Here is a 20996-nt window from a genome sequence, read left to right as displayed (position 1 = left end):
GAACAAAACTTTGCCATCCTTTCTCAACAGAATCCAATAGCATTGCCAGAGTGTCATTTGGCCTTGGTGTTGGCCATTCTGGATCTGTATTCCTAGGCACATGTTTGTCTGTCCTTGCCTGATTTCCAGTTGTTTGTCTTGCAGCATCTTGTGACACCTGTTGGGTCTTCTCCTCTGATCTTCAGTTTTTGTCACTTTCTTTCTGTGCCTTCATGCCTTTCTTTAAAAAATAAATACATTTTTGGCATGTGTGCGCATGCATGTACATGCCTGCGTGCCATAGCCTGTGTGGGGAGGTCCGAGAACAACTCTCCAGCAGCTCGTTCCTTCCACCTTGCAAGTTCTGTGGATTGAACTTGAGTTCTCAGGTTTGGCAACAAGGGTCATTCCCCTGCTGAGCCATCTGGCCATCCAGTCCTGCCTGTCTCTAGGAGTGTTGTTTCTAACTGCCTTAAGGTCCTGCTACAGTTTGCTTTGTGTGCCTTCTGGGGTGGGCTTTATTTCTGAGATGCCTCTTTCTACTTTCCCCTAGCTTCTGGGGTATTTTTTTTTATTGCCATTTGTGATTTGTTTGACCCTCCTAATGACGTCAGCAGTTGTTAATTCTGAATGCCGGCATTAGCCCTCAGCCACTGCCATATAAACCACCTCAGAACTTCCCCCGTTACAACAGTAGTGGTACACTGCTCCCAGAAGCTCTGTTGGTAGCCTGGGTGACTCCTCTGCCAATCTTGGCTTCCCACACTCACTCGGGACATTCATGCAGAGGAGAAAGATGGCGGCCCTCCCTGTGTGGCCTCCACACATCAAGGTATCAAGGAGCTTGGTGAGCTTCTCCACCTGGTGGCAGTATTTCAAGATGGCACAGGGATCTCCACCATGCTGAATGTCAGGGCTTGCATCTCATTTTCCAGAGCTTCCATTCAGCAAAACAAGTCACGTGACCAACCCTCTGAATGGGGCTGCCTGGGATGGATTCTAGGAGTCCTGACTTACTCTGGAATGTCACTGAGGTGGCCCAGCCTGCCACAGAGTCTCTCGGCTGTACGTTCTGGTTTTCCTTGGCTGGTCTTCCTGTGCGCCTTTATGATAAGAGCCTCCATCTGCTCATTCTGCTTTCATTTATAATATTTTTTTAAGAATGACCTTATCCTTTTCTGTTACTCTCTTTTAAGTAAAGCATGCTCTCTTAAGCATGGCGTGACTCAGGAGAGCTCCTCTCGGTTCACAGGCTCACCTTGCCTTTCTGTATGAGGCATGCTGGGACCTGTGCAGGGGCTGGAACACTCAGTGCCAGAGCCCTGGTCTGGTTTGCTTGAGGTTCTGGGTTTGAGCCCCAGAACAAAGAGAAAGAGAATGAGAAGAATAGAAGTGGGGGAGGACAGGCAGGCAGAGCTAAGACATGGTGCTTGTTGTGAGTGCCGGGTGCTGACCTCCACCCTATCTCTACTGGAATCGAGTCCCCCCCTCTGCCCGCAGCTCTCTGTCCCGCTGCGTTGTGTTTTCTCCCTTTTGCTGTGAACTGTCCTCCCACAGGCTCCTGTGTGAAAACACTTGGCCCTCGCTAGTAGCCCTGTTTCAAAAGGCTTTGAGACTCTGGAAAGTCGGGGCCTCGCTGGAGGAGTGGGTCACCTCAGGAGCAGACACTGGCAGTCACAGCCCAGCCGGCTTCCGATTTCTGATCCACAGAGATGCCAGCAAGCTGCCGCACTCTCCTGCTGTCCATGCAGCAGCTCTTGCCGCCAGCATGGGCCATGCCTTCCTCAAGATGACTGCACCAAACCAAGCCCTGCCTCTCTAGGCAGCCTCTGTCGGGTGTCTTATCAAAGGGAGAGAAGTCATGAATGGCTTTCCTTAGGGCATTTTCCTAGAAGGGAGCGCCCACCTCCTTTGCCTCTGCCACACTGAGGCAGACTGCAGCCGCCTCCTCCGCTGTTCTCAGGCAGGCATTGGGCATCGGGGCATGCACACTGCCCATCCCCGTCCCTCGCTCCCTGCTCTGAGGCTTCTCTCTGATTCTTTCTCTACAGAAATCACCACATGGTGTTTGTTCTTAGCACGATTGGTGTGTTGTTCCCACCATGTGACCTGGGGGAATATGGAGACAACTTGGCTGTGACGTAAAGATGCCCAGGGTTTCTGATGACACGATTTGCCGTCAGGTTTAGTGTACACATGTGTAGCCATTCGGAATCTAGGCCAAGCCTGGCAGCTCGCACCTGGAATGTCCGTAGTCAGAAGGCAGAAGCAGGAAAATCACTTGTTCAAAGCTATCCTGGGCTGTAGAATAAAAATCTATGCAATTTTCTCCCCGGAATCCAACAATTGAGTCATTAATAATAATTAACTTAATTAATAACAGTAATTATAATTAATAGTAGTAAACTTAAGGATTGTCAATGAATACTGGCAAAAGCAGAAGGCTTCCTCAAGACTCTGCTTCCCCTCCTGTTCCAGCCCCCCTTAAGTGAGGCAGCTGTGTCCTGACTCTTCTCCTCAGGGAGGGAGAACTGTGGGGAACCTGCTGACCACCCCCCTTCAGTCCCACCTTCAGCCGCTGTGATTGTGGTCCTACTGTGTGTGCATCATTATTACACTTCATCCTCAGAGTATCCACTGGCTGTTTCTACAGCCTTCTCTCATTTTACATACAAGGAGTCCCAGGTCCAGAGAGGTCCATTAGCCTACCTGAGGTCACACAGTACTTAGAGAGGGAGCTGAGATTTGAAGCCTTTTGGATTTGGAACCCATGCTCCTGTCTCTCCACCAAGCTGCTTTTGAACCCTGAGTCCTACCCAAAAGCTGTTCTTACTCAGACAGGAGTCCATTTATTGTCACAGCTGTATGTAAGATTTGGGGCTCCTGGTGTCCTAATTAGGGAAGCCTTGGGCCTGAATTAACGAGCAAAGGCACTGAAGAGAAGTCCAGTGGGCTTCGGAGGGTGACCTCCGAATGGCTGTGTTTTCAGGGGCTATGCGGGGCACAGCAGCAGCCGTAGATTTCCAGGTTGTGGCAGACGGCTCTTCTTAAAGCCCAGCCCGCACAGTTCCCAAAGCTCTGAACTCCCAATGCCAGGGGAAGGTTTGTTGTTTCCACTTGTTTGAACTGTTTGCTTCCAAGGTCTGATAACAAGTTCCCAGAATGCTCCAAGCATGGCTTCCAGAGCAGACTGATGAGTAAGGTCCCCAGAAGGCTATACACAAAGATTTCTCTAGAGGAGACGTTTGCCCAGAACTGAATTTTAATTCACCACAAGAGAAGATGGGGTTCTCCATTGATTTGAAGAAGCCTCTGTAAGATGTATCAGAATATGGTCAGAAATGCCCCAGCTGCCACCTAGGGTTCCCCAAATCATTAAAATGAGAAAGAATGGGAAGGGGACACTCCCTCAGCATATTTTTAGGAGTGCAAAGGGAGTGTGACATTCTGAGGGGTACATAGGGTGACAGATGAAATACTGGTCCTTACTGCTCAGGCCTGGGGGAGCAAGTGTCGTTACATGGGTATCACAGTCAGAGGCACAGGGAGAAACAGCAGCTCCTCCAGGAAGGGGGGGGTGGGGGTGAAGCTGACCTCTTCATGGGTAGTCAGATGGGTTCCTGCAGAAGGTGACACAGAGGGCATGTTCTACTGGATAAAGACAGGGAAAGGAACTGAGGCTGAGGGAACAGCCTATGTCAAGAGGAGCAAACCAGCATTGCGAGCTGGGAGGTCCTATTTCATTATAGATAAGAGAACAGAAATAGGTCAGAGAGGAGGCAGATCAAAGCCTGAGGACAAGCCACAGGTGACCTGGAAGGAGCATCAGGGGCTAGGTGTGATGGAGATAGGTTCATTGAGAGTCTGGCTCCCCCACGGGTAAAGTGAGTAAGGGGTGACTCCTAGGATCCAACATAATGCACATCAATTGCCCCTTGAGATAAGCTTCAGGAAATGCTAATCAGAAAACTGCCAGCCAATCTTAGCTGCCTGCTCTGGGAAACAAGGTGGTAGGTAATGGGTGCAGTGTGCCTTAGTGGGTGTCTTAGTTAGGTTTCTTTTGCTGTGACAAAACATCATAATCAATGCAACTTATAAAAATAAAGGATTATATTTGGGACTCACAGTTGCAGAGGATTGGAATCCATGACCATCATGGCTGGGAGCATGGTGGCAGGCAGGCAGGCAGGCAGCAGCTGAGAGCTCACATCTTGAACCACAAGCACAAGGCAGGGAGAGAACTAACTGCAAATGGTGTGGGCTTTTGAAACCTCAAAGTCCACCCAGAGACACACCTCCCTCCAACAAGGCCACACCTCCCAGCCCTTCCCAAACAGTTCTACCAACTGGGGACCATGCATTCAAATAGATGAGCCTATGGTGGGGGTATTCTCATTCAAACCACCGCAATGGATATTGGTGGGGATGTCACGGCAGAACTGTAGGAAGTACACAGCCCTGTACCTGGAAGGCGGCCAGATGTTGTCATTACTGTTAGCAGCATTATTACCTGCATGGCTTCCTGTGCTAAGTACTATGGCCAGGACCTATGCTAAGTGCTTGAGGCCAGAGCTGAGCTCACATTTTCCTGCTTTTGGAGCTCACAGTTGAACGGCAGAAGCAGGCCCTAAAGACGGCTTAATCCATCACTAGTGAGAACACCAGGAGACATGAGGCTAACACACACTTTGTCCTTGCCTCCTGTCACTCCTGTCCCCAAGAAGGTTGTGGTGAAAAAATGTGGGTATTGTGGGAGGTCACTACAGCAATACATGAACTCTCTCAAGAGAAACTACTAGTTCAGGAGCATGCAGGTGGCCACTCTGTGTGCCAGAGAAGGCTGCAGAGCCAGCAGTCAGCCCAGGTCACCAAGGCCCATGAGCTTCCCTGTTGACCCTTTTGTGAATCCATTCCTTCACACACTCTAGGGTATCCTGTGGTATTGTATTTCCCCAAATATTGTGCATGCCAATAAACTTATCTGGGGTCAGAGACAGAACAGCCACAATATTAAACATAAAGGATAGGCAGTGGTAGCACACGCCTTTAATCCTAGCATTCCAAAGTCAGAAATCCATGTGTTCAAGGATACAGCCAGGCATGGTGACTCATCACGCCTTTAATCCCAGAAAGCGAGCCTTTAATCCAGGGAGTGGTGGCAGAAAGCAGAAAGGTATATAAGGTGTGAGGACCAGAAACTAGAAGCATTTGGCTGGTTAAGCAATTGACTGGTTAAGCATTCAGGCTTTTGAGCAGCAATTCAGCTGAGACCCATTCTGGATGAGGACTCAGGGGCCTCCAGTCTGAGGAGACAAGACCAGCTAAGGATCTGGCAAGGTGAAGTAGCTGTGGCTTGTTCTGTCTCTCTGATCTACCAGCATTGACCCCAATAACTAGCCTCGGGTTTGATTTTATTAATAAGAACTTTTAAGATTCCTGCTACAGTATCCTACATGCCAGGCAGTGCCCTAGAGACTGAAAATACATCTAAAACCAAGCAGCACCCCTGTCCTCTTTGGTGGGGCTGTTTGTGGAGGACAGTCCCTTGAAATATCATCACTGATAAATGTGTAATTTGAGATATTTCTTTTCTTCATTTTTATGTGAATGGATGTGTTGCCTTCATGTATGTCTGTGTACCAGGTGCACGCCTGGTGGACACAGAAGCCAGAGGACAGAATCATAGCCCCTGGAACTGGAGCTATAGATGATTGTGAGCCACCATGTGGGCGCTGGGAACAGAACCTGGGGACTCTGGAAGAGCAGCAAGTGTTCTCAACAGCTGAGCCATGTTTCCAGGCCCAAAGAATCTTTTCTAAAGCAGCAGTTTTAAATGTTGACAAAGACTAAGTTTGCACTTCACACTTGTTAACCTCCATAACTAATTCATGCCACTCTTACACCAGTAGGTGTGTCTTGCAAGGTCAATCATTATCATAGCTTGCAGGGTTCACAACTGGGTAATATTGGTGACTGCTTTTCTCCTTTGGTAATAGGCTTGGCACCTTCCAGCCTTGTGAAAGCTAGCCAGTAGCAGTGAAACTTTCAGGCCATTACCCACTTGATTTCTCCATGAGTTAAGTATGTTACGTCTTCAACAATAGTCTTACCATTACATTCTGGAGGGTAACCAAGAGCAATGGCAATAGCCTCCATGCTTGGGTGTCTCTGTGGTGTCTAGTTGGGGTGTCACCCCCATCTTAGGGTAACTGCTTTTAAACTGTTTATATGAGCATGTGTATATTTCAGGAAGCTACTACTGTAATAGGTTTACATGTGACTTATTTTTATTATGGGTAGAGTGTGTGTGTGTGTGTGTGTGTGTGTGTGTGTGTGTGTGTGTGTGTGTGCATGTGCAGGTGCCTGAAGAGAAGCGGGCATCAGATCTCTGGAATGGGAGTTACAGGCAGCTGTGAACTCCCAGATGTAGATGCTTCAGTCCTTTAAACAGCAGCAAGTACTCTCTGCAGCTGAGTCATTTCTCCAGCCTCCTAACACCTAGACTTTCAATCAGTGCTCAGTCACTAATGATTAAAGAAATACAATCGATTCTTGTGTTTACTTTGTATCTTACTCACTTCTCGGTTTTGGCAGGTCTTCTTCGGTGAAATCTTTGAGATGTCTACTTATGCACTCATGTTTGCAGACAGGGCTTTCCTTCCCCATTGCCGCTGAGTGTGCTTTCATGAATGTGTGCGTGCTCACAGTACCTGTCAGCTGGGAAGCTTTGCCCTGACCCTGACCTTAGCTGGATGCTGTCTCCTGTTCCACCACTCACTATGATGTCCACTCAAAGATTTGTACTCCTCTTTATCAGCATAAAGAATTGTCATCTATTCCGTGTTTTTTTAATTTCATTCATAAATAAATGTTTAATTCTGCCAAAGAGATGTTCTGGATCTTTTGAGATAATCTGGTTCCTCTTCTACAGTCTATTGAAATTCATTGGTAGATTTTGCAAGGCTGAACAGTCCGGCATTCCCAGGACTCTCCTTGGTAATGATGTGTTAGCTTCTTTAGGCAGGGCTGGAATCCATGTGCTAATTATCTTGTTTATAGTATTTGCATCTCATTTGGAGTCTTTATCTGTCTTTTCGTTTTCTTATGACAATGCTTGTGGTTTGAATAGTGAGTATTGCTGGCAGTGTAAGTTGTGGGACATCATTTCCTTTCTCTCCTGCTTTCTGGGGGAGATGGGGGGGCGGGGGAGGAAGGTGTGTGGAATTCTTGTTACTCAGTTGTGAATTTGATAAAATCATCCAGTGAAGATATATGATTGAACCCAGTATTATTTCCTATGAAGAAAACTTTGCAATTATAAATTTGATTTCTAAAAAGAAGCAAATATTATATAATGTACAGTAGCTTATATTTTTCAGAGAATTCATGTATTTTGTCTAACTTCAGATTTTTGGGCATCCACACATGTAGAACACCCCTTCACTTGTTCAGTGGTTGTGGGTTCTGCAGAGACATCTCTTCTTTCATTCTAAAATTGATATTTTGTACTTTCTAATTTTTTTTGGTCATTCTGGTTACAAGCTAATTTATTTTTTAAGCACCAGTTTCTTTAATTTATTTTATTTATTATTATTATTATTATTATTATTATTATTTATTTTACAATACTATTTGGTTCTACATAATAGCCACAGATTCCCTTGTTCTCTCCCTTCCTGCTCCCCTCCCCTTCCCCTCCAGCACACCTCCCATTCCCACCTCCTCCAGATCAAGGTCTCCCCCGAGGACTGGGATCGACCTGATAGACTCAGTCCAGGCAGGTCCAGTCCCCTCCTCCCAGATTGAGTCAAGTGTCCCTGCATAAGTCCCAGGTTTCAAATAGCTAACTCATGCAACGAGCCCAGGACCTGGTACCACTGCCTAGATGCCTCCCAAACAGATCAAGCCAATCAACTGTCTCACCTATTCAGAGGGCCTGATCCAGCTGGGGACCCCTCAGCCTTTGGTTCATAGTTCATGTGTTTCCATTCATTTGGTTATTTGTCCCTGTGCTTTATCCAACCTTGGTTTCAACAATTCTCGCTCATATAAACCCTCCTCTTTCTCACTAATTAGACTCCCAGAGCTCCACCCGGGGCCTAGCCGTGGATGTCTGCATCCAGATTCCTCAGTCCTTGGATGGGGTTTATGGCACAGCTATTAGGGTATTTGGCCATCCCATCACCAGAGTAGGTCAGTCCCGGCTGTCTCTCGACCATTGCCAGCAGTCTTTTGTGGGGGTATCTTTGTGGATTTCTGTGGGCCTCTTTAGCTCTTTGTTTCTTCCTTTTCTCATGTGGTCTTCATTTACCATGGTCTCCTATTCCTTGTTCTCCCTCTCTTTTCTTGATCCAGCTAGGATCTCCCGCTCTCTTTCCCTCGACCCTCGCCCTTCATTGCTCCCACTCATGTCCAGGCTGTTCATGTAGATCTCATCCATTTCTCCGTGTCTTTCTTGGGGTCCCGTTTTCCAGGTAGTCTCACTGGTGATGTGAGTAGCAGTCCAGTCATCCTTGTTCCACATCTAGCATCTTCCTATGAGTGAGTACATACCATATTTGTCTTTCTGAGTCTGGGTTACCTCACTCAGGATGATTTTTTTCTAGATCCATCCATTTGCCTGCAAACCTCATGATGTCATTGTTTTTCTCTGCTGAGTAGTATTCCATTGTGTATATGTTAAGCACCAGTTTTTATCTTAATTGTCTCTCTCTATTTTTTTCTTACTTTCTGTCGTATCCATTTTCCTCTCATCTTTATTACTTCCTCTGCTCACTTAGGTTACCTTGTTGATCTTAGTCCACTTGCCTAATGTGGAGGTTCAGATAACTGACTGGAGACTTGTCTTTCTTGCAATATGAGCATTACATGCAGGGAACTAAGTCCAGCTCTAGCTGTGTCCACATAATTTTGACATATTATGGTCACATTCTGTTATGAACATTTCCAAAAATTTAGGAATTTTACATTATTATTTTAATGTTGATGTGCCAGCTAAATTCTCTAATGAATCCAATACCTTGTATAGCATGACCGTGGTGAATTTAAAGCCACCATCTAGCCCTCTCCTCTCTCATCCCATTTGATCTCCATCCCTTTTCTGCTACCTGAGTTTGAGGTAATCATCATTTATCACTCTCTTTGAACCTCACTCTTAGCTTAGTATTTATACTTTAAAAAGCAAGTATAGAGAGGATGCTAGTTTTACATCACTCAACAGAAACTGTTTTGAAATTTGGCTTAAGAATCTCACAAAATGGGACTGGAGATGTGGCTCACTGGTTAAGATTGCCCTTCCAGAGGATCTCAGTCAATTCCCAGCACCCACATTAGGCAGACCACAACCACCTGTACTTCCATCTCTGAAGGATCTGATGCCCTCTTCTGGCCTCTGCAGGCACTACACTCAGGTGCATATGCCCACACAGAGACACATATACATAATTCATAAATAAAAATAAATCTCTTTTAAAAAATCTTAGATTCTGTCAAAATCACTATCAAAATTTATCATCATAGGCTAGATGTGACACTCCAACTTTGGTGCTACAACAGTGCAGAATTATTTAAGATCTTTGTGAGAACTCTGACAGAAAATAGAGGTATTGATGGGGTGGAGAAATGAGACTGGAGGAGCCCAGAGTATGAGAAGTCATACTTTGACTTGATTCTGAAAGGTATGTCAGCATTGTTCAGCAGGAGGCACAGAGAGCATTGCAAGGAGTTGGACTATGTTCACCAGGACCCTTAGGCAAGGAGTTGATTGACAGAGGGCATCTAAGAGAAAAGATTTGGCCAACAAGCAAGGAAGATGAACTTAGTGAGGCCAGAATAGATCACACAGTGCCTGCATCTCATGGTACAATTTAGGGCTCTGTAGCGAGTTCACCAGAAGATGTTAAATAGCATCCACTTGGACAAACAGAGGTCCAAGAACCCTTTAAGTAGCAGTCTGCAGGATGAGCATCCCTGATCTAGAATAGAAAACCCAAATTCAAAATGTTGTAAGTGATGACATGATACCATGAACAAAACCTTCTATACTTGACCTCATGTGACAGGTCACAGTGAAAAGGCGGGTGTCCTAGAACTTTGTAGAATTACTTGCATGCTATGTGCATGAGGCTACGAGAACTATTAATTTCATTTTGGGACCTGTACCTACCCTGGACATGCCTCTCCATATGTGCAAACATCCCACAGTCTGAATCAATCTGAAGTCAAAACCGATCTGATCTGGGACACTTGAATGCAAGCTATTCCGTCCATATGTAAATGAATGTCTCTATAGGAGATGCTGCTGTTTAGAAATCATCCTCTGCTTCACATGTTAACTGTTAAATGTGCTGTGTCTCTGCTCTTCCCATCAGAACTACTGCAAGTCAGAGGGCTGGAGAGATGGCTGAGCAGTTATGAGCACATCCTACTCTTCTAGACAACACATGTTTATCTTTTATCCACTCTACTAGAAGAATCTGACCCATTTAACAGGAAGTGCTTTTCCAGACACTGTTCATGATTCATTTCTGCCTCTTATCAGAGCTTCTCTATTTCTTACTTAGCCAATTAGACTTCCTCTCCCCTTCCTCTTCCCACACAGACTATGAAATCCTAATTGTCTACGGCTGAGAAATGTCTTACACTTTAACAAAAACAGTTTCCTGTTGCCACAAATGCTATTAACAACCCCAGAAAGAAACCAATAGCCTGTGGTGGTGGTGGTGGTAGTTGCATTTTATTGCAAATTAATATGTAAGTAAGTAATACCTGAGTTGGCCAGCTAAGACCCAAACAAAATTAAATGACCCTTGAGGAACTCAGAGAGTTCCCATGTCCACTGCTTCTCTCTATTTTCCACAGTTAGTGGTTCACTTTAATACAAAGAATTATGACCAAGCGCTTGAATCGTCTAGAGACCATGTATAATAGGTGCCTGGGTGAGCTGGGGTTCCCATTCATTACCCATGTAAAGACAGACGGCAGTATTAAAAGCCAACTCACATCTGCTGAGAACCTGCTTTACACCAACCCCAAAAGAAAGCTTGTCCCATGTTCTCATTGTAGTGTGGGGACTGTCATTAGTCCAGGGAGCCTGAGACTTACTCAGAGGCTTAACGTTTGACGAATGACCACCAGAAAGTGAAAGACACTGAGGTTGGAAGCCAGGTCTCCAAGATTTAGCTCCTCTGCCACTGTGAGGCACTGAGCACTCAACTTTGTGGGGCTGATTTAGTCGTCTCCCAAACTCAGCCAGTTCAGGAACAGTGAGGAAGACAGACACAGATTCTGTGCATCAATTTAGTGTGATCCCTGTGAGGACGGGGTGAGACTCAGCAAAGAATCCAGAGCACAGGTGGGCATACTGGGCTTTTAAACACAGGAAGAAAAAAAGTGTGGGCTAGCAAAGGCCTGGGTTATTATTCTTCAGGGGATGTAAAAGTTAGCCTGGGTCTTTAAGTATGAATGGGAACTAGTAAGGATGGCACATGGGTAAAGATTAGCAGACGATAATTCAGGGTTGTGTGGAGCTCGATTGTAAAGAGCTTGTCTGGCAGGCACAAGGCCCTGGGTACCATCGCCAGCAAGATAAAATTGCAAAGAGTATAAACAATCCATAGATGTCTAAAAGCGCGTCCCAGCGTTTCCTTTGATGCAATGGGTCCAATGTGGACCGTGGCCAGAAAGGGGGCTGTGGGTGACTAGGGCCTGTTTTCAGGAAGCTTTCGTGCTAAGGATTTTGAAATTTATTGTAGAGTAAGTGGGCAATTTTGCAATAATTTAAAGCAGGTGGTTTGAACATGAGATAACACAAGGACAATAGCTATCGGAGAGCATTTATTGAGTACTTACTGTATACTCTGTGGCCATCATAAGTCCACTCTCAATCCTAATGAAATCCTAATGGTCTATGGCTGAGAAATGTCTTACACTTTAACAAAAACAGTTTCCTGTTGCCACAAATGCTACTAACAACCCCAGAAAGAAACCAATAGCCTGTGGTGGTGGTGGTTGCATTTTATTGCAAATTAATAAGTGTTACATAGAAAAATTTGTTATCCCTTTGACAGGAGAGGAAACTGAAGTACAAATAAGGAATTAAGTGGCTCACACAAGCAATGTATGTGTAAGTGTGGAAAGTGAGCCGAGTCGTGCGTGACAAGTGACTACTTTGTATGCATGATCTCTTTGTTCACTGAATGTACTTAGATTTCTCTGGGTACATGAAGGTAAAGTTAAGGGGACAGGGATGATGAAAGATCAACACAGAACTTAGAGAGGCCAGAGAAGAAATTTCTAGAAGGAAAAAGTGAAGCGTCTAGGGGAGTGATCAAGTCATCAGTGACAGAGGCTGAAAGAGGGGGTCAAGTCCACAGGGGCTCCAGGTTTCTGACTGTGCAAATGAACAAACCATTGGCATCAGCTGCGATCCAGGAGAAGGGCCAGCTGGAAAGGGAAGTCTGCCTGAGCAGGCTGATGTGAAGGACTGAAGGACCCATGGTGGCGGTGCCTAGGGATGGGGCTTCTGGAGGCTGGGATGCCTCGCTGAAGACACTGCCATGACAAGCAGTGAGGAGGAGGCCTTTTCTGGTCCCCGGTGGACCAGATGACACTGAACTCCCAGGCCTTGGCTCCTCTGTGGAACACTGAGGAGAGAAGAGAAATGATTTCAAAGGTCCCCTCCTAGCTGAAATGCAATGACTGTGTTCACAGTCCAGAAGGGCATAATTACCTGAAGCGACAGACTCAGGCAGCCTGTCAGCTGGCAGGCTACATGCTAAATAGCTTTTCACACTCCAGTGCACACCAAAACCTTCAGCAGCATCCATGGAGCTGAACAGCAGGTGAGGCAGGGTAACGTAGGAGGTGATTGTAGTTTTCCATATTTTTAGTGGAATAAGGAAGTGAACTCTGGGTGGTCAGCCTGGGTGGCAAATCCTACCAAGTGTATACTTACATTTCTGGGGGAAGAAAGACAACTTCTCTCACCAAACTCCATGTGTCCTTTGTATTTCTGGAAGGCCAATTGTGTGATGGCCTGATGCCCTTTGGCACAGAAACTCATTTCAATTAAAACCCTGCCTTGGAAGGAATGCTTGGCTGCCAGTCGATGCAGTTAGTGGGTGGTGAGGTTGATCTTGCTATGGAACTCTAGTTCTGCACATGCTGGGTGTGCAGTCAAAGGTTCCATGGTGTCCAAGTCCATCCCATGTACCCATAGTGGACTCCCAGGAGTCCACGGGGTGGACAGCATGCACCCAGCATTGTGATGGGTCCACAGGGGACAGCAAAAAGCAAACGATACTTCTGGTAACGTGACCAAAGCCCAAAGTTTCTTGTGTATTCCTTAAATATACATACTGCCATATGGTGATAGCTCATCTGATAATGTAGATGGATGACCAGTAACCAATGGGAGGGTAGCATATACAGCATGGGTACACTGACAAATGTTTATTAATGTGGGTGGTAATGGTAAGGCCACGTGTGTTTTTTTTAGGTTATATGGAAACCCTAATTTATGCACATGTAACATGCGTGGAACTTCATAGAATGTCTTGGTTTGGAGGCTAGGTGAGTAAGGGCACTTGTCATCAAATCTGACAACTAGGGTTAACCCCCTGGAGTCACAAGGTAGAAGGAGAAAGCTGATCCCCACAAGTTGTTCTTTGATCTCCATGTATATACTGTGGCACTCTGATACACACACATACTAAGCAAATAAATAAATGATGTAATTTTCAAATTTCAAACAAAAAAATCTTGGTTTTGGGTTCAAATTCACTCAGCAGATTTAATGGAGTGATTTGGAGATATTTAGAAATATAAAAATATACATAGTATGATGATGCATGGGTAGGTGGGCTTGAGTTTTAAACTGTGTTTTTAGTAGTACGGTAAAATCTCACACCCCCCAGCCCAGGAGACAGGTGAATCAACTTTGTGCAGTGTATCTATGCTGTACACACTATCTTCCCACCAGTTGCCTAGATGTCTAAGTTATTGGTAGACTATCAACCATATGGTAGTTCTTGTATTGAAGTGACCCTGATAAACTACCCTATACTTTACCCACCTCCCATCACCTCATTGTGTATCTTGCATCATCACAGGAGAATAAGGTGTAATAAGATCTCTTCAGAGTGAAAGAGAGAACACATTCACATAATTCTCAGGACAATGTATCATTAACATCTATTTTATCATTTGCTATTGCTGTTAGTCTCTTAGTGGACCTGATTTATAAATGAGACCTTGTCCTAGTAGGTAGCTATAGGGAGAAAACAAACAGCATATTTTGTTGGTATTCAGGCCTCCACTGACTTCTGTACAGCCTGGAAACTGCAAGCAGATTGCATAATTGGAGACGCATCTAGACTGGTTCCCTGAACCAGTATCCTGTAGTGCCCCAAGAGATAAAAAAAACAAAATAGTACCAGGATCCTGCTGAGATATTGCCAATTCATGCAATTGAGTTGGGCTCCTTGGACATTGCCGGAGCATACTGGCACTTAGAAGGTTCTGGGAAACCAAGCAGGAATGTGCAGCTGGACCTCATGATTCCAAGACAGGTCTTTTCTCCTTGGGCATTGGTTAGCCTTCCCTGGGCTGGCAGCATTACAGGGGACCATGTATGCAGCAGCTGGCTTGGCAGTAAGATGTTTGGTACCAGTACATTGCTGTGGTCTGTATTACATGGCAGAAAGTGGGACCCACTCATCCTCAAGAAGGACAGACAGAGGGTCAGAAGGTTCTGGTGGTGGAGCTGGATGCAGGAGACAGGAGGCAACAATGGATGTCCAACCAAAGGCAGTGCCTGAGCAAAGATGAGGAATGAGCCAACAATGGAGCCGCCTCTCTCTCCTAGGAGCTGTCTTTGAGCTGGACCAGAGCCATAGAGCCAGGGGAAACCTAGTGGGCACAGTGTGTAAAGTACCCACTGCAGAGAGAAAGATGTCAGGGGAAGAGCCAGAGCCCTAACCCCCAGGCAACCCAGTCCCTCCTGGCAGTTCCTAGCATGAGGGGGTGGGGAGCCCTGGTTTCAGGAACCTGAGAACCATTTGATCCCAGCTCTGCCAAGCTAGATGGGCGATCCTGGCAAGTCCCTTACCTTGTCATAGCTTCTTGTGGCTGCAGAACAAATTTTCATGAGCCAGAGTTAAAACCAGAGAGAAACTGTTCCTTAAAATTCCAGAACTGGAGTTGAGATAGCAAGGTGTAGTAGAGCCATGCCTGTTTGGAAGGCTCTGAGAAGGATCCCTCCACATTCTCCAGATCCAGGTAGCTTGTGGTACCTCACTCCATGCTCTACCTCCATCTTCCCATGGCCATCCTGTGTCTTAAATCATCCCTCATCTCTCTTATCAAGACATTAGTCATGGAATTTAGAATAAAATCTAAACACAGGATGATTTTACTATGAGACTCTTCATTTCATAATGTGATGGCATTCACAAGCGCTGGGGCTGGGACTTGGGGGGCTGCCACTCAGCCCACCGCCCCCCTCTTGCTTGCGTCCTCATCACAGAGTGCCTTCTGCACCTGTCTCGCTGAGTGGTGAAAGGATTCAATTTATGCACAAGCCTTGAGAGCAGCTGGCAGTCACAGCGCTGTCATTCATAAGCAATGCGTGCCAGGACTTCGTCAGGTCCCTGACTCCCACCTGGCCCCCGAATCCAAGCACTGTGATTCTGAACCACTCAAGCAGCTGTACAGGGATTATGACATCAGCGGTTCTGTTCTGTCATCAGCCACAAGGGTGCAGAGGGAGGGGGAGTGGGGACCAGCTTCCCCGCAACTGTAAACATCTGTCAACCTCCACTCACAGCAGCCTGGCAGCATCCATCTCCTGCAGCTTCTACACTGAGTCTCAAGTGTGCTAAGAACTATGGACATGACAGGAACTCGCGAGAAGCACCAAGGAACACTTGGTGCCTTGTACCCAGGGTATACCCGTGAAGCTATCACTAGACCATAGTATCCAGGCCCTGGGGCCGCATAGTGTGCAACCCTTCCTCTCCCAGATCCCCCAGGACCAGAGAAGACAGACAAGTAGATGGATTGTGTGGGTTATGGTAGAGAAAAGTAAATTCTCAGAGGTTCTAGCCAGCTGAATAGCTGCCTTGATGATGGGATTGAGTAAGGAACAAGTGAGCTCACTGACTTTGGAATCTGTCTGATCTGGGGATAGGTAGGAAAGGACGTACAAAAACAAAGCTGAAAATTCAGAACCTACAGCATTTGAAGAAAGCTAACCCATAGGCCTGGGGAGGGTGGGGTTTGGGGGGGTCTCTAAAGCTCTGTTGTTTGTAACTGGGTGGGTGGTAGGATGACTGATCATGATAGATAAGGGAGAAGTTTGGGTAACAGTAAGACTGTCATTCATAAGGCTTGAGGTTTAGAGAGTGTGCAACGTGAGCCAGATGTTCTGCAGGCAGCTGCTGAATTATCCCAGCCATCTAGTTGTTCTAGCTTCATTTGTATTGCTGTTATAGAACACCCTGACATAAAGCAGCTTTGGGGAGCAAGGGCTTATTTAAGCCCACACTTCTGGGTTACAGTCCATCACTGTGGGGAAGTCACAGAGGCTGGAGCTTGAGACAAGAGCTGCTCAGGCAAGAGCAGAGAGAAATGAGTGTAGGAATGCTCACTTGCTTGTGCTCAGAATAGTTCCTCCACTCATACAACTCAGGACTTTTTGCCTAGGGAATGGCGCCACCCACAGTTGGCAGGATCTTCCCACATCAATTAACTTAGTTAAAATAATCCATCCCAATATGGATAGTCCCTCACCGAGACTCTCTTCCCAGATGGTTCTAGGTTGTGTCAAGTTCACAAAGCTAATCAATACACCAATGGATAAACCATAATTACTGTCCACATTTGCCAAAACAGGCAAGGACAAAAAGGATATGTTAAACTTTGCTCCAGCCAAACCCCATTATCTTACTGTTTCCAACATAGCCAGTTGGGTCTTCAGTGAAGAGAAAGAAGAAAGAGAGAGAGAGAGAGAGAGAGAGAGAGAGAGAGAGAGAAAGAAAGAAAGAAAGAAAGAAAGAAAGAAAGAAAGAAAGAAAGAAAGAAAGAAAGAAAGAAAAGAAGGAGAGGAAGGAAGGAAGGAAGGAAGGAAGGAAGGAAGGGAAAGAAAGAAGGAAAGAAAGAAAAAGAAGAAAGGGAAGGAAGAAAGAAAGGGAAAAAAGAGAGAAGAAGGAAGGAAAGAGAAAGAAACAAAGAAAGAAGGAAGGAAGGAAAGAAGAGAAAAGAAAAGAAAAGAAAAAAAGAACAAGGAGCCATTTTCTCAAACTCATAATTGTATCTCCAATGTGGTAGAACATGTCCCCATACTGAAAGGACGTTGGTCAGACAGGGACTTGGCCATAGTAGGAAGCACTACTCAGCTTTCCTTGTCTTATCTGTGTGACTCCCTCATACCCACAGCTCTCTCTGAACCTCCTCTGCCTCATCTTAAAGGTGTCCAATGGTAGCATGTCCCCAGAGGCTGTGGTTTCAAGGAAAGGGAAGTTTATGGTTGAGAACACCCCACAAAAATGCCGAGTGAGTGGAAAACAGAAGCTAGAGCAGAAAACAGACAAAAGCCCGTTGGGATCTGATTGCTCATCAGATTTAAGCTCCAGATTCAGAGTGGTCGTATACTCATGAGAATCCAGCCACCCTTGCCCTGATCCAATCTCTCCTCACTGTCCCAAGTGCCACATGAAGTCCTGACAGCTTCAGTCACATGTGTTGCTTCCTAGAACAGATGGGGGACTAAATTCACATGACATCAAATTAGCCATGCCAACTGTGCCATCCTGGGGCGGGTAAGCACCTCCACGCTGCTCTTCAACCTTCTCTTCTATCCCATTTCAAAAATACTTCCTTTGCCCTACAGCAGCTGCTGCCCCCGATCTCCTGTCTTCGCCACCAGAATTCCACTCTGTCTGCTCTCGGTCTGACTTACTGCCTGCATCATTCCTGAGCTTGGCACAGGCGCAGAGTGCTCCACATCCTTGTACCTGGCCATCTGGCCCATGTTAATACAGAGGCAGAATATGGAAGCAATATGTGCTCAGGTCTTACTTTCCATTATAGGTGTGAGTTATGCTAGGGTCTCCCAACCTGACTCATGCCCATGCACCTCCCTGGCTCTTACCATGGGGACACACACTCAGCCCCTTTCTGCTCTGGTCCCAAGCCTGCTGTGGCTCCCCAGGGGCAGTTGCTGATGACAGTGGACAAAGTACCAGCAGGCTTGTCTCCCTATGCCCAAGGCAGCATATGACTGATATTCTCTTTGCCTTATCATTTGCAGCCCCAGAAGTCTTCCAGGTATACATGGATGGAGGCCCCGGGTACTCATACCCTGTGGATTGGTGGTCCCTGGGTGTCACGGCCTATGAGCTGCTACGAGGTTGGGTAAGTCCTGTGGAATATGATGTGGCAGAGGGAGCATCAATCTGCAAGGTTGGTGAGATGCCAAGAGGAGGTACTGGACCAGGATTCTAGCTACCCCTCAGGGAGCTCTGGCCCAGCCATTCACTCTTTTAATAGGGAAACAGATCCTTCCTCCCACCCAGGGAAGGAAGTCACAGAAGGTCTATGAATGAATGACCCAGGATGAAGCATCCTAGCCTCCTACTTTACAACTCCCACCTCTGAAATGACAGTTGCCCACTTGACTGGGTGTTCTCTCTGTTTTTTCTCTTTCATTTCCCCCCATATCTTTCCCAAATACACAACCCAGGAATCTCTAAGGATGATCTGGGACAGTCAGTGCATGTTTTTATTTTTGACTCATTTTCACTCAATTTCTGAAGATGGTGGTGGCATCTAACAACCAATAGTTCATATTTTTATTCAAACCAAAACTCTTGTGACCAAACTACTTTTGGAGTGTGTTTTCTTTACACAAGTATTGTTGGGAAATTATGTCATCTCAACTCCCGGGCCCACGATTTTCTCAGTCATGTTACAGAGATGTTTTGTGGAGCTGGTGTTAGAGGACATTCGCCCCTGGACCGGTATCTGTGGCTCCATTGACCAAAACAAAACTTGTTAATCCCACTGTCTTCAAGTCTGACATGGTTTTGCATTCATCTACACATATGCATATTCATGATAACAGAGGGCAGCTTCCATGAAGGCAGGATATTTTTTTATTATTATTAATTAAATGTTTTCATTTATTTTACATCCCAACCAAAGTTCCCCTCTTTCCTCCCCTCCCATTACCTACCCCCCCACCTCCACCTCCACTCTGATCACACACACACACACACACACACACACACATCCACTCCTCTGTTTCTGTTCAGAAAGGGGAAGGCCTCACATGGGTATCAACAAAGCATGGCATATCAAGGTGAAGTAGGAATAAGCTCCTCCCCTTGTATTAAGGCTGGCAAGGCATCCTAGTATGAGGAATAGGTTCCCAAAATCCAGCCAAAGCATTAGGGACAGCCCCTGCTCCCACTGCTAGGAGTCCCACAAGTAGACCAAGCTACTCAACTGTCACATATATGTAGGGGGTCTAGGTTGGTCCCATGCTGGCTTCCTTGCTGTGGGTCTAGACTCTGTGAGCTCCTATGAGCCCAGGTTAGTTGTTTCTGTGGGTTCCCTTGTGATGACCTGAAGGCAGGGTCTTGGTTTTTGTGTGGGGGAGAATCCTTTCTCTAGGATAATGGGGAATGAATGAATACTTCTTGAATGAATGAATGATGAAAGCAGCCTGTAACTGACTCTAGTTCAGCCAGCTTTTTTTTTTTTTTTTTTTTTTTTTTGCTCTTGGACTCAATTATTTCCCATGAATTCCTCAAAAACTTAATTAAGGTGCATGGCATTTTCAGAATGCAGCGAAAATGAGAACTTGTTTGCTTCCTTGGGCACTGAAAGAAAGACTCCGTGCTCCATGGGCTCACTTGTTTCTGGCAGGTGCTTTTTGGTTCTGAGGCCATCAGGGGATGTGAGCATTCCCAACTCCAGATGAACCAGGATGCTTGTCCCCCAGAGGCTGCAGTTTTATGCCATCCATCATGCAGGTGACCTTGGTACACAGTGGCCCTCAGCAAGAGGAAGCCTGCCAGCAGAAATGATGCTGTCAATTATTCCTCAAGGGCCGGAACAGTTGCCAGTAATGGCTTGGCAAAATGCCCCAAGGATGGAAGAAAGCCTGCTTCTTCAAAATTAAGTTCCTCATTTCTCATTCTTGTGAGCTTTCTACTCAGAGACCACTTTCAAGGGAAGAGAGAGAGTCGCGGGGTCAGTGAAGGCCTTTGGTACGGGACAATGAAATGATGTACTACCAAAAAGAGCACCTGTTAGGAGCTGGGTGACCTTTCTCCCAACTGTCTTTGCATGGCAGAATTGCCCATCCAAGGGGCAGTGAGTTATGGTATAGCTTGCTTTCTGGTGTTTATACTGGAGACCACTAATTTAGTCAAACGGCCAGTCCAATGGCCCCTCACCTTCTTCACTTTACTTGTAGACTGTGGACTGAGAAATCATGCTTCTTCCTGGACTTTAGTTCCCCTGGTGGTGACAGGGTTCTAACAGAACTTGCTTCCCAAAGACAAAAGAAAGTAGTCATGAGCTTTCCTGTGAGTTCTAGGAGCTTAGAGTTGGGAGCTCCAGGAAAGGCAGGTGAGGAAGTGTGCTACTAGTGTGGCTTGTTGGCCAAGCTCTCAGAAATGCGCTGCATCTGACAAAAACCAGCTGTCTCCCTCAGAAAGAGCTGGGCACCAAACAGGAAAAACAGAGGGACCTGGTCTCCTGTGCAAGCAAAGAGAACTTATTTATAATCTGGGCAAGAGGAGATGGCTTCTCTTGAACTCAGAGCAGAATCTCAGCTCTTGCCCTACAAACCTGCCTTGGTGGGGAAAAAAAACACCCAGGTGAGCACCACTCATGATCATAGTTCCCACAGAGCAAGGTTCTGTCAGCTTGGAGCTTTAACAGAAAAGGCAGAGTGGAGTGAGGAGGAGGAGGCGTAAGGAGACTGTGCCCCTGGCCACACCCCTACA

At 46.1% G+C, this 20996-nt stretch overlaps 1 protein-coding gene across 2 annotated transcripts in view; it reads left to right on the top strand.

The window, feature by feature from the left end:
- The window catches only part of Stk32b (serine/threonine kinase 32B), a 250839-nt gene that overhangs the window by 212835 nt on the left and 17008 nt on the right, over positions 1-20996 (top strand). For both annotated transcript variants that reach the window (XM_028882359.2, XM_037208892.1), the window contains one exon: positions 18290-18393. In XM_028882359.2, coding sequence (XP_028738192.1) covers positions 18290-18393 — 104 coding nt within the window. The remainder of the gene's footprint in view (positions 1-18289; positions 18394-20996) is intronic.

Source organism: Peromyscus leucopus, chromosome 10 (assembly GCF_004664715.2).
Source record: "Peromyscus leucopus breed LL Stock chromosome 10, UCI_PerLeu_2.1, whole genome shotgun sequence".
NCBI classification, from domain to species: domain Eukaryota; kingdom Metazoa; phylum Chordata; class Mammalia; order Rodentia; family Cricetidae; genus Peromyscus; species Peromyscus leucopus.
This window is presented reverse-complemented; position numbering and strand designations above follow the sequence as displayed.